The sequence below is a fragment of the Notolabrus celidotus genome, chromosome 12, assembly GCF_009762535.1.
Source record: "Notolabrus celidotus isolate fNotCel1 chromosome 12, fNotCel1.pri, whole genome shotgun sequence".
Lineage (NCBI taxonomy): Eukaryota > Metazoa > Chordata > Actinopteri > Labriformes > Labridae > Notolabrus > Notolabrus celidotus.
This window is the reverse complement of record NC_048283.1, coordinates 26,449,383-26,466,193: the sequence shown is the minus strand read 5'-3', so window position 1 is coordinate 26,466,193 and position 16,811 is coordinate 26,449,383. Positions and strand designations below refer to the sequence as shown.

Genomic DNA, 16,811 nt, shown 5'->3' with positions numbered 1-16,811 from the left:
TAAGAAGAATACAATTACGATTTCATATACAAAATAATAATAATAATAATTTGTATTAGTATTGATTTCTTTCAATAATCTTATCATAAAAAATGATATTAATAATAATATGCATTATAACTATAATTATGTTTTTTATTTGTATATAATATATCTTGCTACTACTCTTATTATTATTATTATTATTATTATTTTTTTTTTATTAGAACTATTATTTTGATTATAATCCAGCATAAGACAAGCTTGTGTAGAAGCTTTTTTAGTCTCTGTAAGTTTCATTTAAAATTGGTCAGCTTTATAAGTTCACTCAAACTCAGCATAGAATAGAATATAATAAAATGTACCTGGTTATTATTTTAAAAAATAGATAGCTCGTCATCGTCATTGACCAACGACGAGCAACGTTCAGGTACCTTATTACTTATTATTTATACCATATACTTTCCGGCTGTCTCTGTCTACGGCAAGTATTTTCTGTTGCACTACGTTCATAAACAAGCGGGTTTCTTCCACATCTCTGTCAATTCGGGCCTCATCGAATATCCTGTGCAGTCTTCAACCTGCTAAAGGGCAATGGATCAATTTTGCTTTCATTATAAGCACAAAGAAGAAAAAAGAACAAACTGAATGTAAGTAGACGTGAGAGGAAAAGCAACAATGATGAGACTTTTTGTCTTTACATTATCACTAGGAAAAGTCCCATGGACAACATTTGTCTTAGAATTTTAGATGCAGAAGAACTGAGCCTTACATTTGCCACCCATGCAGTTTGCAAAATTGAAAGTGCAGCTCCTTGTGGGCCCTTTATGGTAGGTTGAAGTTTCAAAGCCATGTGCACCAGAAGAAACACATTTCAAGGGGAGCCAATTACAGCTAATTATACAGACTGCGGCTCAAAGATTTGTAACACATGAGCTGGAGCTGCTCAGAACTGATGGTACATAAATGACACAGGTGGCTGCTGCTCATGTGATCGTGTTTCTATTTTGGTGCAACTTTTATTTCTGTTTTTTATGCTTCATACACAGCTTAAGGTCATATACCAGTACACATACTCACTGGTGTAGTGCTTTTAGTCTTTAAATAACTATTTCTCCAGATATTAAAAAGATTTCAAAACTGAAAATGAAGTTTGAAGAAGATATAGACACACTTTCAACAGTCCTTTCAGTGTGTGGAATTTAAATAAGGGGCGAGACAGGAGGATGCAAATCATCATCTTTAATAGTTCTTCTTTAAGCATTGAAGTCTTCTGGAAGGAAGCCCACAGGATTTTAAAATAAGCTGAAAAAATAATCAAGACAGGGAAAATTTTGTTTTGTAGATTTCTGGAATTTCTCCTGCCAGGAACTTTGTGGTGGGCCGTGTGCAGCCAAAGTGTGGAAATGATAATTGATATAATTAATATGGTTTGTTTTCACAATTACTGTTAAAGCCTGAGTGCTGGCCTCTCGAACATCCGCACATCTTTTGAGGTTCATAAGAGGTTGTGTAATTTGATGAGAATTATCTGGATCTTCTGAATGTTTGTGTTATTCCTTGAGAGGAAATGGGTAATACTAGAAATATTGAGATTGCTCATCAGGGCCCAGCTGTAACAAAACAACTCGCAATTATAGTTTCCAGCAACTGTGGATGTTTTGGGTGTTTAACAGCAGTTGGAGATTACAGCTTGTGCTGACGGTGTCATTGCTTAAATAAGATGTAATGAGGGCGTGAAGTGCAAAAGGAAAAATGTTGTACACTTGTTTTTGATTTTAGAAAACAAACTGAAGAACAAAAGGCACACGGTTCATGTGTTCTTGGTAGTGTCCTGAAGATACATGATGCTTTAAAGCAAGCCCAGAAATATGACTTCTTTATGTTGAGGCCACTTGCATTGCGATAAGACCCTAAACATGCTTTGATTTGCAAATAACTCAAACCACAACCACCTTTGCTTGATTTACAATTCAATTGTGCATGTACATTGCCATGGGTTGACCTTGTTTGGGGTTGGATCATTGTACATCTTACTTGTGTTTTCAGTGTTTCCTCATGGATTTACTTCTTTAGTAAGTTTTGTTTGTCCTCTCTCCGTTTCTCCCTTAGTGACAGTAAATACTTCTACAACACTAAAACCCCTGTATGACTGCTCTTAAGTTGATTGTAAGGAATGGATTGTATGATCTGATGTTCGTTCTGAACTTGTTCAAACTAAAAGTAATGTGAAACTGTCAAGAGTTGCTCATGATTAATTGATGATTTTGAGATCTGTCATAGTGTAATTATGTTATGCATAAACTAATGAGGTATTTTGTTAGCTTTAAGGAAAACTAACAAAAGGAGTTTGCAGAAATCTTACGTTTTTCTAGATTTGTTATAAACCATTCACATCAAAGAACAGCTTTTTCTGTATTTGGTGCATTATATTTTTCCCCGGTAATGCAGATTCACATGAAAACTTTTGTTGGAGATCAAGTTCAGTGCACAGTTGTTTTTTTTCATTCTTCTATTTGTAGCTAGTTGTAGCAGTAAACTACCTCCCCCTCTGACACCACAGCAATCTTAATAGCATCACTACAACAGACTGATGTGCAATATTGCCTTTTTTTTTTTAAATTTAAAGTTATATTCTCGGGCATTTTCGCCTTTAATGGACAGGACAGCTGAAGAGGGACAGGAAATGTGGGGAGCAGAGAGAGGGGGAGGACATGCAGCAAATGGTCTAGGCTGGAATCAAACCTACAACCTCTGCGGCGAGGGCTGTGGCCTCTGTACATAGGGTGCACGTTTTTCCGCTTGGCCAACGGCACCCCCACAAAATTGCATTTTTGCACTTCATTTATCATGTTTTATTTATCGATTTTGAACTGGTGTGATTTTCTTGTTGACATCTTGTGAACTGCTATAGACGTTGAATATGAGGCGTGATCAGCCACGACAGATCAGAACTGATTGGACAGTGGTTACATTGGATCATAACACACTCAGACGCTTTTGCTATATATTTTATGAGTCAAAGACAAGGTCATATGTTTACTCTCTGCCGTTTGAAGTCCTCAACATTGAGTCACCCTCTGCACTGGTGTCTGTTTAGCAAGTTAAGCAGATTCAGAGCATCTGCAGAAAGCGATGCACATGTGTATCGTTCTCGCAGAGGGCCTTTCACCCAGCCGTCACAGCCCATGAGTCAGCCAAAGATATAACCCACAGTGTTGTTCTCAGGAATGATGGCGTTTAAGATTCCTGGCAGGATGAGGTTACATCAGCTCCTCAGACAATCCTAATACACAGGAAAGCAGTCAGTGGATGAATTTAAGATCAGTGGCTTCCTGCGTCCAGTGAGTCAATTGGTGATCACTTTGCTGGACAGGATGCTGCCGCTCCAGTGTTTAATCCCTGCTTAGAGGCCATCCGGACTGCTGAAATCTCCCAATAAAGCTTATTACTTGCACAGTGCTCCTGGTGATATTGCAGTCTTTCAGACAATTACCTGGCATTTAGGACTAATGTTCACTTTAGTTGGGCTCTTAATTCAGCAATCCCAGGAAGATATTATGTTGCAGTTTTAGGAACAACGTTTACTTTCTTGAATCTAAGCAAACACGATAAGAAATAAATTAGGAAATATGTTTACACCATGTGTATTGTGTTTGTGTTGTGATTTAACTTCATAGATGAATTTGAAAAGACTGAAACTGCTAATATTCATACCTTTTTCGGTCCTTTTTATTTTTCAATGTAATCTATGCACACAGTTGTTAGGAAGGACAGATAATACTTAATGTTTTTCATGACTGTTTCCAACACAAGGAGGAATTTATTACATGTCTTTAAAAGCCACTGGACAGATCCTCTTCTCCAAACCACCCTGACTCTGGCCATCACAGTTGAAAATCTATTCTATCTATTTTCATAACCACAGGATCCTGTAAACAATAAATAGAAATAAATAAAAATTATAATAATAAATGATGAAAAAGAAAGAAAGAAAGAAACATGGAAAAAAAGATTAATAAAAAATGAATTTTATATATATGATATAAATAAAGAAATATTAAACATGCACTAGAGCAGGTTCAGTGTTCAGCTAATGTATCCCTGAGAAGTAAACAACTGTCAAGTTACCTCGCTAACCACAAATCCTACTTTGGAGTACATAACTCAGATGTAGAAAAACATTATAACATCAGGAGCTTGCAGAATTCAAGTGCTACACCATGCAGATTCATTAGTTGCAACTGAGTCAATACTAATACTGTGTAAGAGATGTTCTCTATTTCAAACAAACAAACAAAAAGTATTGTATAGGATTTTATCAGACCAAATATAAGATCATGATTATTACAAAAAATTATTTATAAAAAAATTGGCTACATCTTCAGTTAGGTCAAAACAACAGGTCAACAGTAAAATGAACAGCTAGATATTTTCCACCATGTTTCTAATTCATAACAGGGAGAGAGACCTTTTGTTCTTCTTTGATTCTTATATTGAGCTACGCTGTTTGAGGTTTGTGTTTGTCGTGTTTCAGAAGGTAGCAATACATAACACATCACTGTTTTGAAATGATGTTTATGTGATGTAATGTAAAGGGATAGCATATAGTGAATGGGTAGTTATGCAAATTAGAAACCTGAATGGAGAAAAAATAGTGTCTGTGTAAACAGAAGAACTGGAACCAGGAGCATGTGAGCATTTATTACACGTTGTGCCTCTTTTGTAAACAGAGATATATCCTTGTTATATATGAGCTACTATATAAGCCCTCTTCACAAAGTCACATAAAGGAGCAACATTGTCACTAGTTGCGTCTCATAATTTCTCTGCAGAGAAAGGGACTTCAAACACAATCTTGTATAAAGATATTATACATGTTTAAAAGCAAGTTTAAAGATTCTCATTGATTAGTACTTCAAATTTCTAGGCTTCCTTTTTAAAAGGTATGTTAACAAAATTTAAAATCTTATTATTTATAAAACAATAAGGGACTGAGATCCATGGAAAGAGACTTGGATCGGACTCCTTCATGTTTATTTTCCAGAGCAATGTTGGAAGTTTTCCATCTCTGAAGCTAGCTGTTACATGTCGACAGTACCTGCTGAAATATTTGGATTAATGATAGAAAGTGGGAAAAGACAATGCATCTAGGCAGGGTCAAATAACAGAAGGAAGTAGAGAAATTAATCAAGGAGAGGAGACCGCGAAGAAGAGAAGAAGAGAGAGGGAATCAATGCTGTGCAAGAGGACCTAAGAAACTGGTTGGTAGCCCTTAGAAAGAAGGGATACTCCAACTACCAATGACTGGTTACTCCAACTACCAATAACTGACTAACAAAGGAGTTGAAGTGTGCACGGGTCAGGACAGAGACGCAGCACAGGAGGCAAATGCAGCTCGTATGCATGCAGAGATTTTAAGGAAAGTGCAGCAGGGCCAATGTGGGACAAAGCAGGTCGTAAAGATAGAAGGAAGCTGGTAGTGGAGCAGGTACATCAGTTAGAGGAAGTCTCAAGGTGTGCAAAAGCTGCAGAGGCTAACAGTGGATGAACTGGGAAGGTGTAGAGAAGAGGAAGCTTAGCTGGAGGGACGTGTGCAACATGGAGGGTAATTGCTTTAGGGGCTACTTATGATGTGCTGCCGTCACCTGGGATCCTAAAACACTCAGCTGTTTTTAAAGACCTACCAAGCTTTTGAATTCCTGTTTTTTAATGCAAGGCGATTAGCTTAAAAATGCTAACCACAAATTAAGAGTTATAAAATAAGGGACTGGTTACCTTTCAGAAATTAACTGGTGGGATTTAAAAATACCTCTGCGTTAGGGAAACCCCCTTGTGGGTTGTAGTTTTGTGTCTAAGGTGTGTGTGTGTGTGTGTGTGTGTGTGTGTGTGTGTGTGTGTGTGTGTGTGTGTGTGTGTGTGTGTGTGTGTGTGTGTGTGTGTGTGTGTGTGTGTGTGTGTGTGTGTGTGTGTGTGTGTGTGTGTGTGTGTGTCCATGGAAAAGGTCTTTGTGTTTTTTTTTTATTGCTAACACATTGCAGTTATTAGCATTAGGGGATAGCTTTGCCAGCGTAAGCAGCATGCCTCACATGCTCAGCCTGGGTTTGTGGTTAGTTGATGGAGACATCTGAAGGACTTGGGCCTCTTAGATCTAAATCAGGAACAATTTTTCCCTCTTTCCCATTCTTTTTCTGTGTCTCATACTCTTTTGTTTTTTGCCCCCCGACATTCTCACTTGTACTTTTCTTCTTTTTTGTCTCTGATTTTTGTTCTCCGCTCATTCTTTCTTTCTTCTTAGTAAGCATTTTCATTCCCTGTCTTTTCCTTTTTACCAATGACACAAAAGGTAGACTGTTCAGGTGCATAAATAATAAAAGTACACAAACACCAAGAAGTCAGTGAGCAGCGTTTGAAATGGTTTCTCTAAACGATAAAAGGACACATCATGGATCATCCTTTACACAAATTCCATCACACCCCGATTCTTTGTACCTGGCTTTTAATTAAACACTATAAATCCTTTGAACAATATCTTTTTGTGAGCAGAATGAAAATCTTTTCACGTCAGTGTTTCCTGACATGGTGAAAATAAACTTTCTTCAAAGAAACTCATTTTATGTGTAAGAACTCTGATCTGAGATTTTCCAGACTGACAGAAAATGAAACAAAGTTTTGTGTTTGCATATAAAACTAAAAATGATCATCGTACCAATACAAATACTATATAATGTATGAGCTTCATAGTACTGCACAGTGCAGTGGCATTAACTGCCTGTTCCCTGATAATGCTGCAGGACTGGTCTTTGTTCAAACTCACACACAGCTTGATGTTTGGCTTATTGCTCTTAGCAGCTAAAGTTGCCTTTACTGCGAGTACATTTCTCAAGTATTTCGATCTTAAACCATCCTTAAATAAAATATCTGTTCTACTGCACTTCCTCTGCCAGGTGTGAGGTAATCAGCTGACCGAGATGCCTCTTGTTTGACACCATTGTTGTCCCTCTCAGCATGACCACTGCTGTCGTTATGATTCCTCTGGCTTTACTCAATAATGGTTCAGTGCCTTCCCTTTCAGTATCTCTCATATCCCTGACCCCTGTTTTCTGATTAACATGATATGTTTTGGCTTCCTGAATGAAATAAAGTAGGCACATGCTTGGAGAGTCTGCCTATTCTCTCATTCTTACAATTTGTTGGAAGGAAATTTGTCACTGCACTTCTATTGTGAGATAACTTCCGAACAGCCCCTCCTGAAGTAATTCATAAGAACATAAACGAACAGCTAAAGGACTAAAAGAATATAGTATTACACCTTTCATATTTTAAAGGGCGGTTTCTCCTTCATTTAATGGAGGAAATGTTATCTGAAGGGTAATAGGTTTGATATGCTGTACTGTAAGTGCTGATGTGTTTGGTGTGTCATTTCACGAAAGAAGAATGCTGTATGAGATTCATGATAGCTTTGCTTCTGACGTTATGAAGTTATCAGTTTACAATCAGCTTGAAATCTGCATTTTCTTTCCTATATTTGCAGCTAAAGGCGCTTTAATGTTCACTTCTTATCCGGCTTTCTTGCTCATCTTTTGGTTGTGTAACTACAAAGAAACTTAAACCATGAGCGGTGGTGATGATAGCAGCAGGGTTCAAAGTTGTGACATTTGTTTATTTTTAAAGGTGTGTGAACCGCAGAGCAGAGAAGAAGAGGAGCTAAATGAGGAAAGTTTCATGTTAAATTGCGCGAAACAGGCAGATTAGAATCCATTGCTGTGGAATCACTGGGACTATTTTTGTTCTTGTTTGTATAATAAACAAGTTAGTAGCCAGGTAATGAGCACCACGCATTATCCCTTACATATTTAGGACACATTTTAATATGTGGCACGTCACATTCTGAAGCTAACTTTTAACGTTTGATTCAATACTTACTGCAAATTGAATCTGTTCATCCTTCTTTCCACACACTGACTCCAAACTTGACTTCCTCCTAAAGTTAGGGCAGAGGAGCACAGAGGAGTTTGGTTGACAAACTGCAGCACGTTGCGTTTATCAGGACTGTAACATTTCATTAGTGCAGTACATGCATTTCAAACGGGGTTTTCTTTCCCAGTAGTGGATTCAATTACTTGAGGTGAGGTGGTGAGAGAGAGTGAGAGAGAGAAAGAGAGAGAGAGGGAGAAAGAAACCAACCACATTTTTGTAATGAGCTGTTTTCATTGAGATAATTATTCAGAATGTCACACACTGGGATATTCATCTGGGTTCATTTCGGGCTCTAATCCCTCCAATCAGCCATGGATTCCAGCTGCAAGACTCTGCTGTGTTTTAGAGTATGTCTCTTGATACTCTGTGTGTAAGACTTTATATATAAATACATTTATGTGTGCTGTTACATGCAGGTATTTGGTAACTTGCCGACACGAGAGTGCAAATTAACGAGTGTTGTAAGGAAATGCATGATAAACTCTGCCGTCTCTTGCAGCAGCAGCCTTCTCTGTTGTAGAAAATAAGCGCCCTATCTTTAATCATGGTGTAATGGCTTCTGCATTTGTTACAGTTTCATTAAAAACCCATTAGCAGCTAATTTTTAGTTGAGCTGATAGATGTGTTCAGAGGGCAAGAGACCTAAAAGGAGACGTAATTGGAGTCAATTGCGAAAAGCTCTGTTTTCTTCTGCTTACATTCCAGTCAGGACGTCATCATTGGATCAAGCAGCTTAGATGTTAAAGAAGTGGCTGAATACCATGTGACATTATTGGAACCATCCTAAACTGTGACTGTATGTTGAAAGCAGTGAGCCACTTTTCTTCAAGTCTTATTCCTCTCGGTGCCAGCTGGAAACCGCTCTAATGAGAACCAGGGTCATCACTGTTCAAACAAGCTTCAGACTCGCTATTCATCCAGACAAGGGATGAGGAAGAGGAGGATTTAAGAAAGTGAAAACTAATAGAATAATAAGGAAAGAGGAATCAGGGTGAGTTCAGAGAGACAACTAGTGAGAGCAAGAGGACATATGGAGGAGAGAAGACGTAGCACAGAGAACAGAGGCACTGCAGGACTCTGATTGCTGGTTACCCCCAGGGATGATGGTGTTTGGGCCCTGACATGGAGAACAGGGCCTCTACATGTCAGACCCACTGTGTTTGCATGTGTATATGAGTGATTTTGATGAGAAGGGAGGTCTGACTAAGACAAGGAGCTATTGGATTTCTTTCATTTATTTACTTACTCCAGAGGCATCCAGCCTTAACTGCTTGGCCTCTGATCTCCTGGTCTGTCGCTTTGATGTCAGCATGGGCTCACTAGCAACCCTGCAGAGGAAAAATAACAAAAACAAAGTGTGTTTATCAAGCAGTGCTCCTCTGCATGCTCTTACATGAGCTCAAACATCTTAAAAATGTTTGGATTTCAAAGATCAGGTAGTTGCAAGTAGGCAGGTTCTTCAATGACCAATATTTCTTTTAACCAGTGTTTGTAACCAAAACTGGAAACTGCTGTCTGACGATGTGTCATCACATTGCTCTGTTCTGACTTCTGCTCTTGTGAGCTGAAATGGTCTCCAGACCAAAACACATTTGGATGATTCACATCCAAGTGTTCACGTAAGTTAGATTGCCAAAAGCAGTGCAGATCAGTCTGGTTTCTGGCAATTTTAGTCGTAACATATTTGTTTGAACGAGGAGCAGTATGAGCAAAAGATGAAAGCCGTGTTCAGCAAATGCTCTAGCTGCTAAGATGAGACTTGACCCTCCTCTCAAGCTAAACACGCTGCCTCCTGGTCCCTGACTGAACCAGAAGTTTGGAGGAGGCACAGAGGTCAGGCCTAGCTTCCCTTTGCCCTAACCCCCCCCCCGGGTGCCCACTTACCCTCTGTGTAGGGGGTCCCTCTTGCCTGCCACTCATACTGGACTCTCTGTCTGTGCCTCTGTTCCATGTCCTAAGCCTTTCTGGGTGTCTGGGTCTCTCAAATATATCCGGTCTCAATTTTTCCCCATCTCTCACTCTTTTTCTTATTTTCCAATCTCCTCTTTTGCTTCTGTCATCTTTGGTCAACAGCTGACTTGACATGCCTGCAAGGGAAACAACCCCCTTCTGCAGTCCTGCAGTATTCCCCTCCCTTTCTAATCCTCCAACCCCCTACCCTGTCCCGTGCCCTGCCGTGGCATTGAAGGGATCAGTTTACCGAACAGCAGCTGAGGCAGCCTTCATTTGTTCCAGGGCTTCCCTCTGAAAAGGCATTTTTTGCCTCTGGAGAATAACTCGCTGCCCATGGTGACATTGAGCGCTTAATTGCGCTACTTCCAAATTTGGCTGTTTTATACTTTAGTGGCAGTTTGAACTCGGTGTACCCTTGGCCTGCAGGCCTTGTCAGTCTTTAAGGTGTAGATATCAGTTCTACATGGGTGGGAAGCTGTTTGTATTATATGCTCAAGTAGTGAGTTGTAATGCTCAGCACACTGAACACCTCAAAATGTGAATGCATCACAAAACGTTTTAACCTTATCTGAAAAACGTGCACATTCTGTCGTCTCATCTCTAAAGAAATGGACCTTTTAAAGTAACGGCAAGTAAACAAGTGTGTGAATAATGTGTGAATAATGAGTAACAAATTTACATCCTATTATTTGGCAATCTTGATTCTTTAGAACCTTGATGAGGTATTTATTATTCCTTCTCTTCTGTTTACCGTTTCCCAGCACTCCAAGCATTGATGGGGAAAAGACTGTTAACACAGTGCAGCTTTACTGCAGAGGCCCTCACTGAAGGGAAGCGCAAACATTTCTCTCTCTCATCTCTTTGACAACTTTGTGTTTACCTCACTGAGGGGATATTTGCTTCTCTGTCAGCGTGTCCACAACTCAAATTATGCAAGTCTAAAACCAAATCTTTATCATACGACCGCACAGTTAATCAGGGGTTCATTGTCTTGAAACAGTAATGGGTGTCTAACTTCCCTGACAGCTGTGACTGCGGGTAACCATTTTCACTGCAGTGTGAGTTGATGAAGTGTGTTGGCATGGAGTAGCTTTAAATGTTTTGTTTTGACACATTCGGTCTTTTCATTAATCAAGATAAGAGGTGACTCCTGTGACACTCTGCCATGCTGATCCACTATTTAAATGTGAAACACATGCTTTGCTTCCTTTTTTACGACTGTCTTTCCATCTTTCAGAAGGTAAGTCAGACTATAGGCTCCTTATTTCACTAATGTCCTCATATGTTTGGTTTCTTTTCTTTCTTTCATTTTCTCCACCACCCTGTGTTGCAGGCTTGTGTCAACTGTGAATTTGAATATGAGGTATTTTTCAATCACACATAGTAGATATAAAGAAGTAGAGCTTTAGCTATAGCGGCTATTTAGATGTAGTTGGTTGCTCCCCATTTATTCTCCAAATTGATCAGCATGGAAGAAAGGCTGGATGTAAAGTTAGGCTCAAAAACAGTGGTGCAAGGTTCATTGCTGCACCAGCCAGGAAGAAGAAAAGGTGCTCATGGGTTACCTTTCGTAACTAGACAGACAATAGTGAGCTGGTTGTCTTGTTGCTTAGAAGATAGAAGATCCAAGAAACTCAGGATGCATCTTAAAATGTTGATAAAAGCAGAATGTGATGATTTTTTTAAAGCCTATGTTAATTGACAATAGTGCAAGAAAAACTATCAAATGTTGAAATTGAAAATTGAATGGTTTTATCGGAAAAGGTTGCTAATTTTAAATTTGATGCCAGCAGCAAGTCAAAAAGGTTGGGACAGGCATGTTTTCCATTGTGATGCATCACCTCTTCTTCAAACAGCACTCTGTATGTGTTTGTGGGGTGGTACCTCTCCTCTTTGGAGTGGATGTGGCATCCATGGTTTCCAAAAAGAATACCAAGTTTTGATTTGTCGGACCACAAGAAAGTTTTACACTTTGCCTCAGTCCATTAAATAGACTCAGGCTCAGACACGTTGCTGCGATTCTGGATATGGTTTCTCTGCATGAACCAATTTGAACATGCATGTGTGGATGCAAGTACAATTTTAAACTTAAGTAAGAGAACCAAATAGATGCACAAAAATGACAATTATAAAGTATTATAAAGGATTAGCTTGAAGTTACCAGCACCATCCCAATCTGTTAATTTACTTGAACACTTCTATACTATGTTTTAAGTTAAAAACTGTCAGAGCTGAGCTAAACGCATCGGTTCTCTAGTGTAATACTAGCGTTCTTGTTTGTTTTTTCATCAGGATGACCATGAGAGTGGCTCCAGCTCCACCAGTCGCAGTGTTTCAGACAGCTCCAAGGCTGTTGCCAAGCCTCGCCGCCTCCAGCAGGCTGCCCCCAGCGACCCAGACCTGCCCCCAGGTGAGTGATGGCTCTGGGGCCAGTGAGGCTATTCCACCTCCCTGGTATGAAAAAGACCACCAAAGCAGGCGCAGACTCATTGGGGGAGCACAAAGTCAAAGAAGGAGACCAAGACTATACCTTTGTACACTATAGAGAGATCTTTTATTTTGCTGTCCTGTCTCTGAGAATGCTAAACGGACAAACTAGACGGATTTGAAACCACAGGCTTGTTAGTAGCCAAAACCCTGCAGAGGTCATTGTCAGATTCAAATGTTGATAATTCTTGTTTAGACTCATAGAAGTATTCTTTTACGAACAAGACGGATAGCTCTGCTGTAAATCAGTCAGAGAGAGCGTGGGGGATGTGCCTGTGATAAATCACGTAGTAAAGGTTCTTATCAACAAGGCCACTTGACCACACGCCTCCCACAGAGCAGTGAATTCCACGCCTGCCTTACTCCAGTGCTTACAAGCAACTCACAAAAATCGTATTGTTTATTTTACATTTCCAGGTTTCTTTAGCTACAAAGACACCTAAATGTACATCATATAAACCAGTAAACTTTTACTCTAAGAGCAACAGTTTAACTAGCTTTACTGAGATTACCAATAGAATAGAAACAAACACAAACATATAACAAACAAATAAAAAATCCAGCTTAGTACAGACAGGTCATAGGTTACAATTTAGAATCAGGACGGTCCTTGTAAGATAATGGATGAGTGATCAGGTCCAAACAGGGCTGCCAGACTTTGTAGAACTGATCTGTTTTGCATGTAAGGTTGTAAAACCTTTATTAGCTACAGTAGTTATATTCTTACATGGGTGTCCACAAATCAGATATCGCATCCATTTTAAAATTTTTGTGAAATATGTTTTGCATTTCGCCTATCAGGCCATTATTCCTGCAGATCCCGTCATCTCCAAAAGCAGCGGGTTAGAGCACTTAATTCTGTTTTACATTTAAGACACAGAGGGGAGAGTGAGGGATGTATTGATATCTTTATGGCATGACTTCAAATATCCTCCCATGTGTCCTCACTGATAGTCCCCTTTCCCATACGACCCTAATGAGCCACACATTTTATTATGGTAATTCATTGTTACTCACACATTTTATAAAAGATATCACCCTCAGACTTTTCAGTGTGGTTAGATAAAAAAAAAAGATGAATGAAAAGTTCTTCAGGCATGGAAATGGTTTAAGACAAAGGTGAAGTGGATCCCTGAAATAACAAGATATGGGTTTATGGGAGAAGAAGAATGTCAACAGACAGAAAACAGGTGGGGGTCTTCAGCTTTAGGTCATATTCAAACACCCAACAACAAGGTTCTCTGCTCGAGTGCTATTCTGCACGAGTGTATGAACTTTCACTTCTGGCTGGTTGTATCTGGGGAGGATCCATTTCCAGGCCTGCCGTTATGAGATCATATCTCTCCCCAGCTGTTAAAGCAGGGTGCCTCACACCCCAGCATCTCCCGTGGGCCCACCTCAAACAGATCTTCAAGGTGTGAGAGAGCGTGCAAATCTGTGTGTGTCCCTCTCTATGTGCCTGTTTCTTAGTGTAGCGTTGTACAAATCACTGTTCCAGCAGTGGACAGGGGTTTTACCCATTACAGACTGTAGAGACAAGTCTGAGGTCAAAGGTCCCAGCACCTCAATAACAGTGATAAGCACATGGATGGTGTAATTTCAGCCTTGCTAATTAAAAGGTAGAGGTTAAAGTTAGATGAAGTGAAACTAACCTGTTATGACTCAGACGGAGGATGTTTTCTTAAGAATAAGATACAAAACAAACCTATCAGTGGTCTTAAATGTACTTAAAGGATATTTTTGAAAGTGAGGTGATAGCACTGCCACAGGCAATGTTGCAGGTATTCATTCATAAGACTCATGAGGACCTTATGTTAGACTTGTTATAGTCCAGGGGTATGGACACAAATATTTTTATCCTGACTACTTACTGAGTGTTTACACAAAGAGTGAGTATATTATATCTGCTAGATGTTATCAGAGTGTGTCAGCTGTCCAAATTATGCACTCTAGTAAAAGTGTGAACGCCTGTAACTAGTGAGGAAAGTATGTACATTAGCGTGAGTGCATACACTTTGCTAAATGTCAGCAGGCGCGTGTTGCTTTAAGTGTCAAAGAGTTGCGTATTCGTGCATGCATGCTTCAGTTAGTATGAATGTGATTTAAGTAGATTGAGATTTGTATGGAAAGAAATGCAAACACTCCTGACATAAATCTGTGGTCCAGTCAGTGCTCCTGCTGTCCTGGTACCGGGCCCATGCTCAGTGAATAAATACAGCAGCTGTTCTGGTATTAACTGGAAAATGCTATTTATGGATAAAGAATATCCCATATTGGTAAAGGCTGGACCTTTCTCCAGCTGGAGCTTTCTTTTGTTCTGGAAGACTGCTGTAGTTTTTTTCCGGCTGGAGCTTAGCCAAAGAACGGCTAACATAATTAAGTGGCTTACATTGCTGGTGATAGTTACCCGGTTAGAGAGTGCTGTCTAACACATTGGTCAAGAATCAAGCAACTGCAGAGGGCATAGCACGTTGTTAACAATTTTTACATCGTCATCAAATTGTTCAGTTGCTCCTTGTGTGACCGGAAAAGATCACTTCAGTCAGAACTGAAATGTTGCTGTGTAGATATAAAAGTATTGAAGAAAACAACTTGGCATTAATGCATTTACTTTGTCATGTTAGGGAACAAGTGAAACCACAACATGATTTATGATAATCCAGAATAACACAGAAGGAAGAACTGATGGTGTATCTGTCGTCTGATTGACTTCTAACTCTCTCTGCTATTTACTGGCAAGACTGATCACTGCTAATACTTTCCATTTACAGGAAAATTGTGAGCGTTGACAGTATAGTGTTTCTTTCCTGTATTGCACAGAGTACTTGACCTGTTCTGAGATCACATAAAGGAGCCGGGTTTTCCAGTCATTTTATGGTTGAACAGTTTTAAGTAGGCTCTTTCCCTGTGGGCTGCAGCACAGGTGTTGGCTGTGTCAATTGTTTACAGAAGTTAAGAGCAGTGTGATGGCTGGCAGAGAGACAGAATATGGCCCTGGACTCGGTGCACGGCAAGAAGTAGAAGTATAACAAGCATAAGAGAGTGCAGCAGGGGAGGAGAGACACCCTGACATAAGTAAATTAGATCCAGAGAGGGAAATAGCAGGGGGTAAAGTGCTGGTTTTACTGCCCAGGCTGCAGGTGCTGCAGCTTTCCAACTGACCCCATAACCACAGGCGCACACACATATGCACTCACAGCAACATTCATGTTTGCAAGAAAGCAGCCAGGCACACACTCTGACTCAGACCAGCACATGTAGTTATGCACAATCTCACACAAATGTCATGAACACAGATTGTGTTTATGAGTTGACTTTACATTGTGTCATCCTCTCCTCCTGACACTCCTCCTCCTGTGACCCTCTTGTCAGCTAGAGCCATCATGCAACCTGACAGTTTAGTTAACCAATGCATATTACGTTCATGAACAGCCATTTTTGTTCTGCATAGTCTTTCTGTTAGACACGGGAAGTTTTATATTAGGTTTGGAACGTAGGGGCATGAAGGTTTATATGATTTAAGTTCTACTCACTGTGTAACAGAACATGCAAGGAATGAATTATGCCATTGGTACTGGGTACTACTGGTGAGGGGATTTACTGCTGTATGTTTTTATTTTATATGGACTCCCCTGTCTGTAATATTTTAAGGTCTATCTCACTTTGTGTAATAATCTTAACATGCATGCTTTCTGCTCTTGCTCCTGTTTCAGGGCAAAACAGGTCATGTCTGCTTCGTTTCAAATGAAAATACTGTGATTTAAAAAGCTTGGAGGGGCAGCTTGGAAACAAATAACATGTCAAGACCTGTTATTTATAAAACCCTGACTATGGAAGCATTTGGCAGTATAAAGCAGATGCAGTTTTACTCCTTTACAGCATCTCAACACTAAGTTAATGCTTTCTCATAAAGTTGATACTTGTGCAGCCACTATGTACTCCATGTGCATTTGTGTCTCTTTGCAACAAGTTAATTCTCATGTTTTTGCTTTTGTTTTTGTAGGGTATGTGCAGAGTCTGATCAGGCGCGTGGTGAACAATGTTAACATCGTGGTGAACAACCTGATCCTGAAGTATGTGGAGGACGATATCGTGCTGTCGGTCAACATTACCTCAGCAGAGTGCTACACGGTGGACGATATATGGGAGAGGGCCTTCATGGACATCTCAGGTGAGCAGTGGCTGATTTCATTCCTTTGTGTTTGGATTGACAAATGAATCAGTAATACAAGTACAGATTATGTTACAGTAGTGGTTAAACTTTCTTGTAAATGCTTCACATTGGCTGACTTCTGGATAGTGGATAAGTGTACGACGTATTCTCGTGCCCCGTTGTTTGATACTTCTCATTAAACCTCCCTGAAATCATCTAAAAGCACCAAACTTCTCCAGAGTTACTGACAAAATGAGTG

At 39.8% G+C, this 16,811-nt stretch overlaps 1 protein-coding gene across 1 annotated transcript in view; it reads left to right on the top strand.

The window, feature by feature from the left end:
- LOC117822768 (vacuolar protein sorting-associated protein 13B-like) overlaps positions 1-16,811 on the top strand; it is a 288,297-nt gene that overhangs the window by 3,667 nt on the left and 267,819 nt on the right. The window contains 2 exon segments of the mRNA XM_034697674.1: positions 12,205-12,322; positions 16,403-16,570. Coding sequence (XP_034553565.1) covers positions 12,205-12,322; positions 16,403-16,570 — 286 coding nt within the window.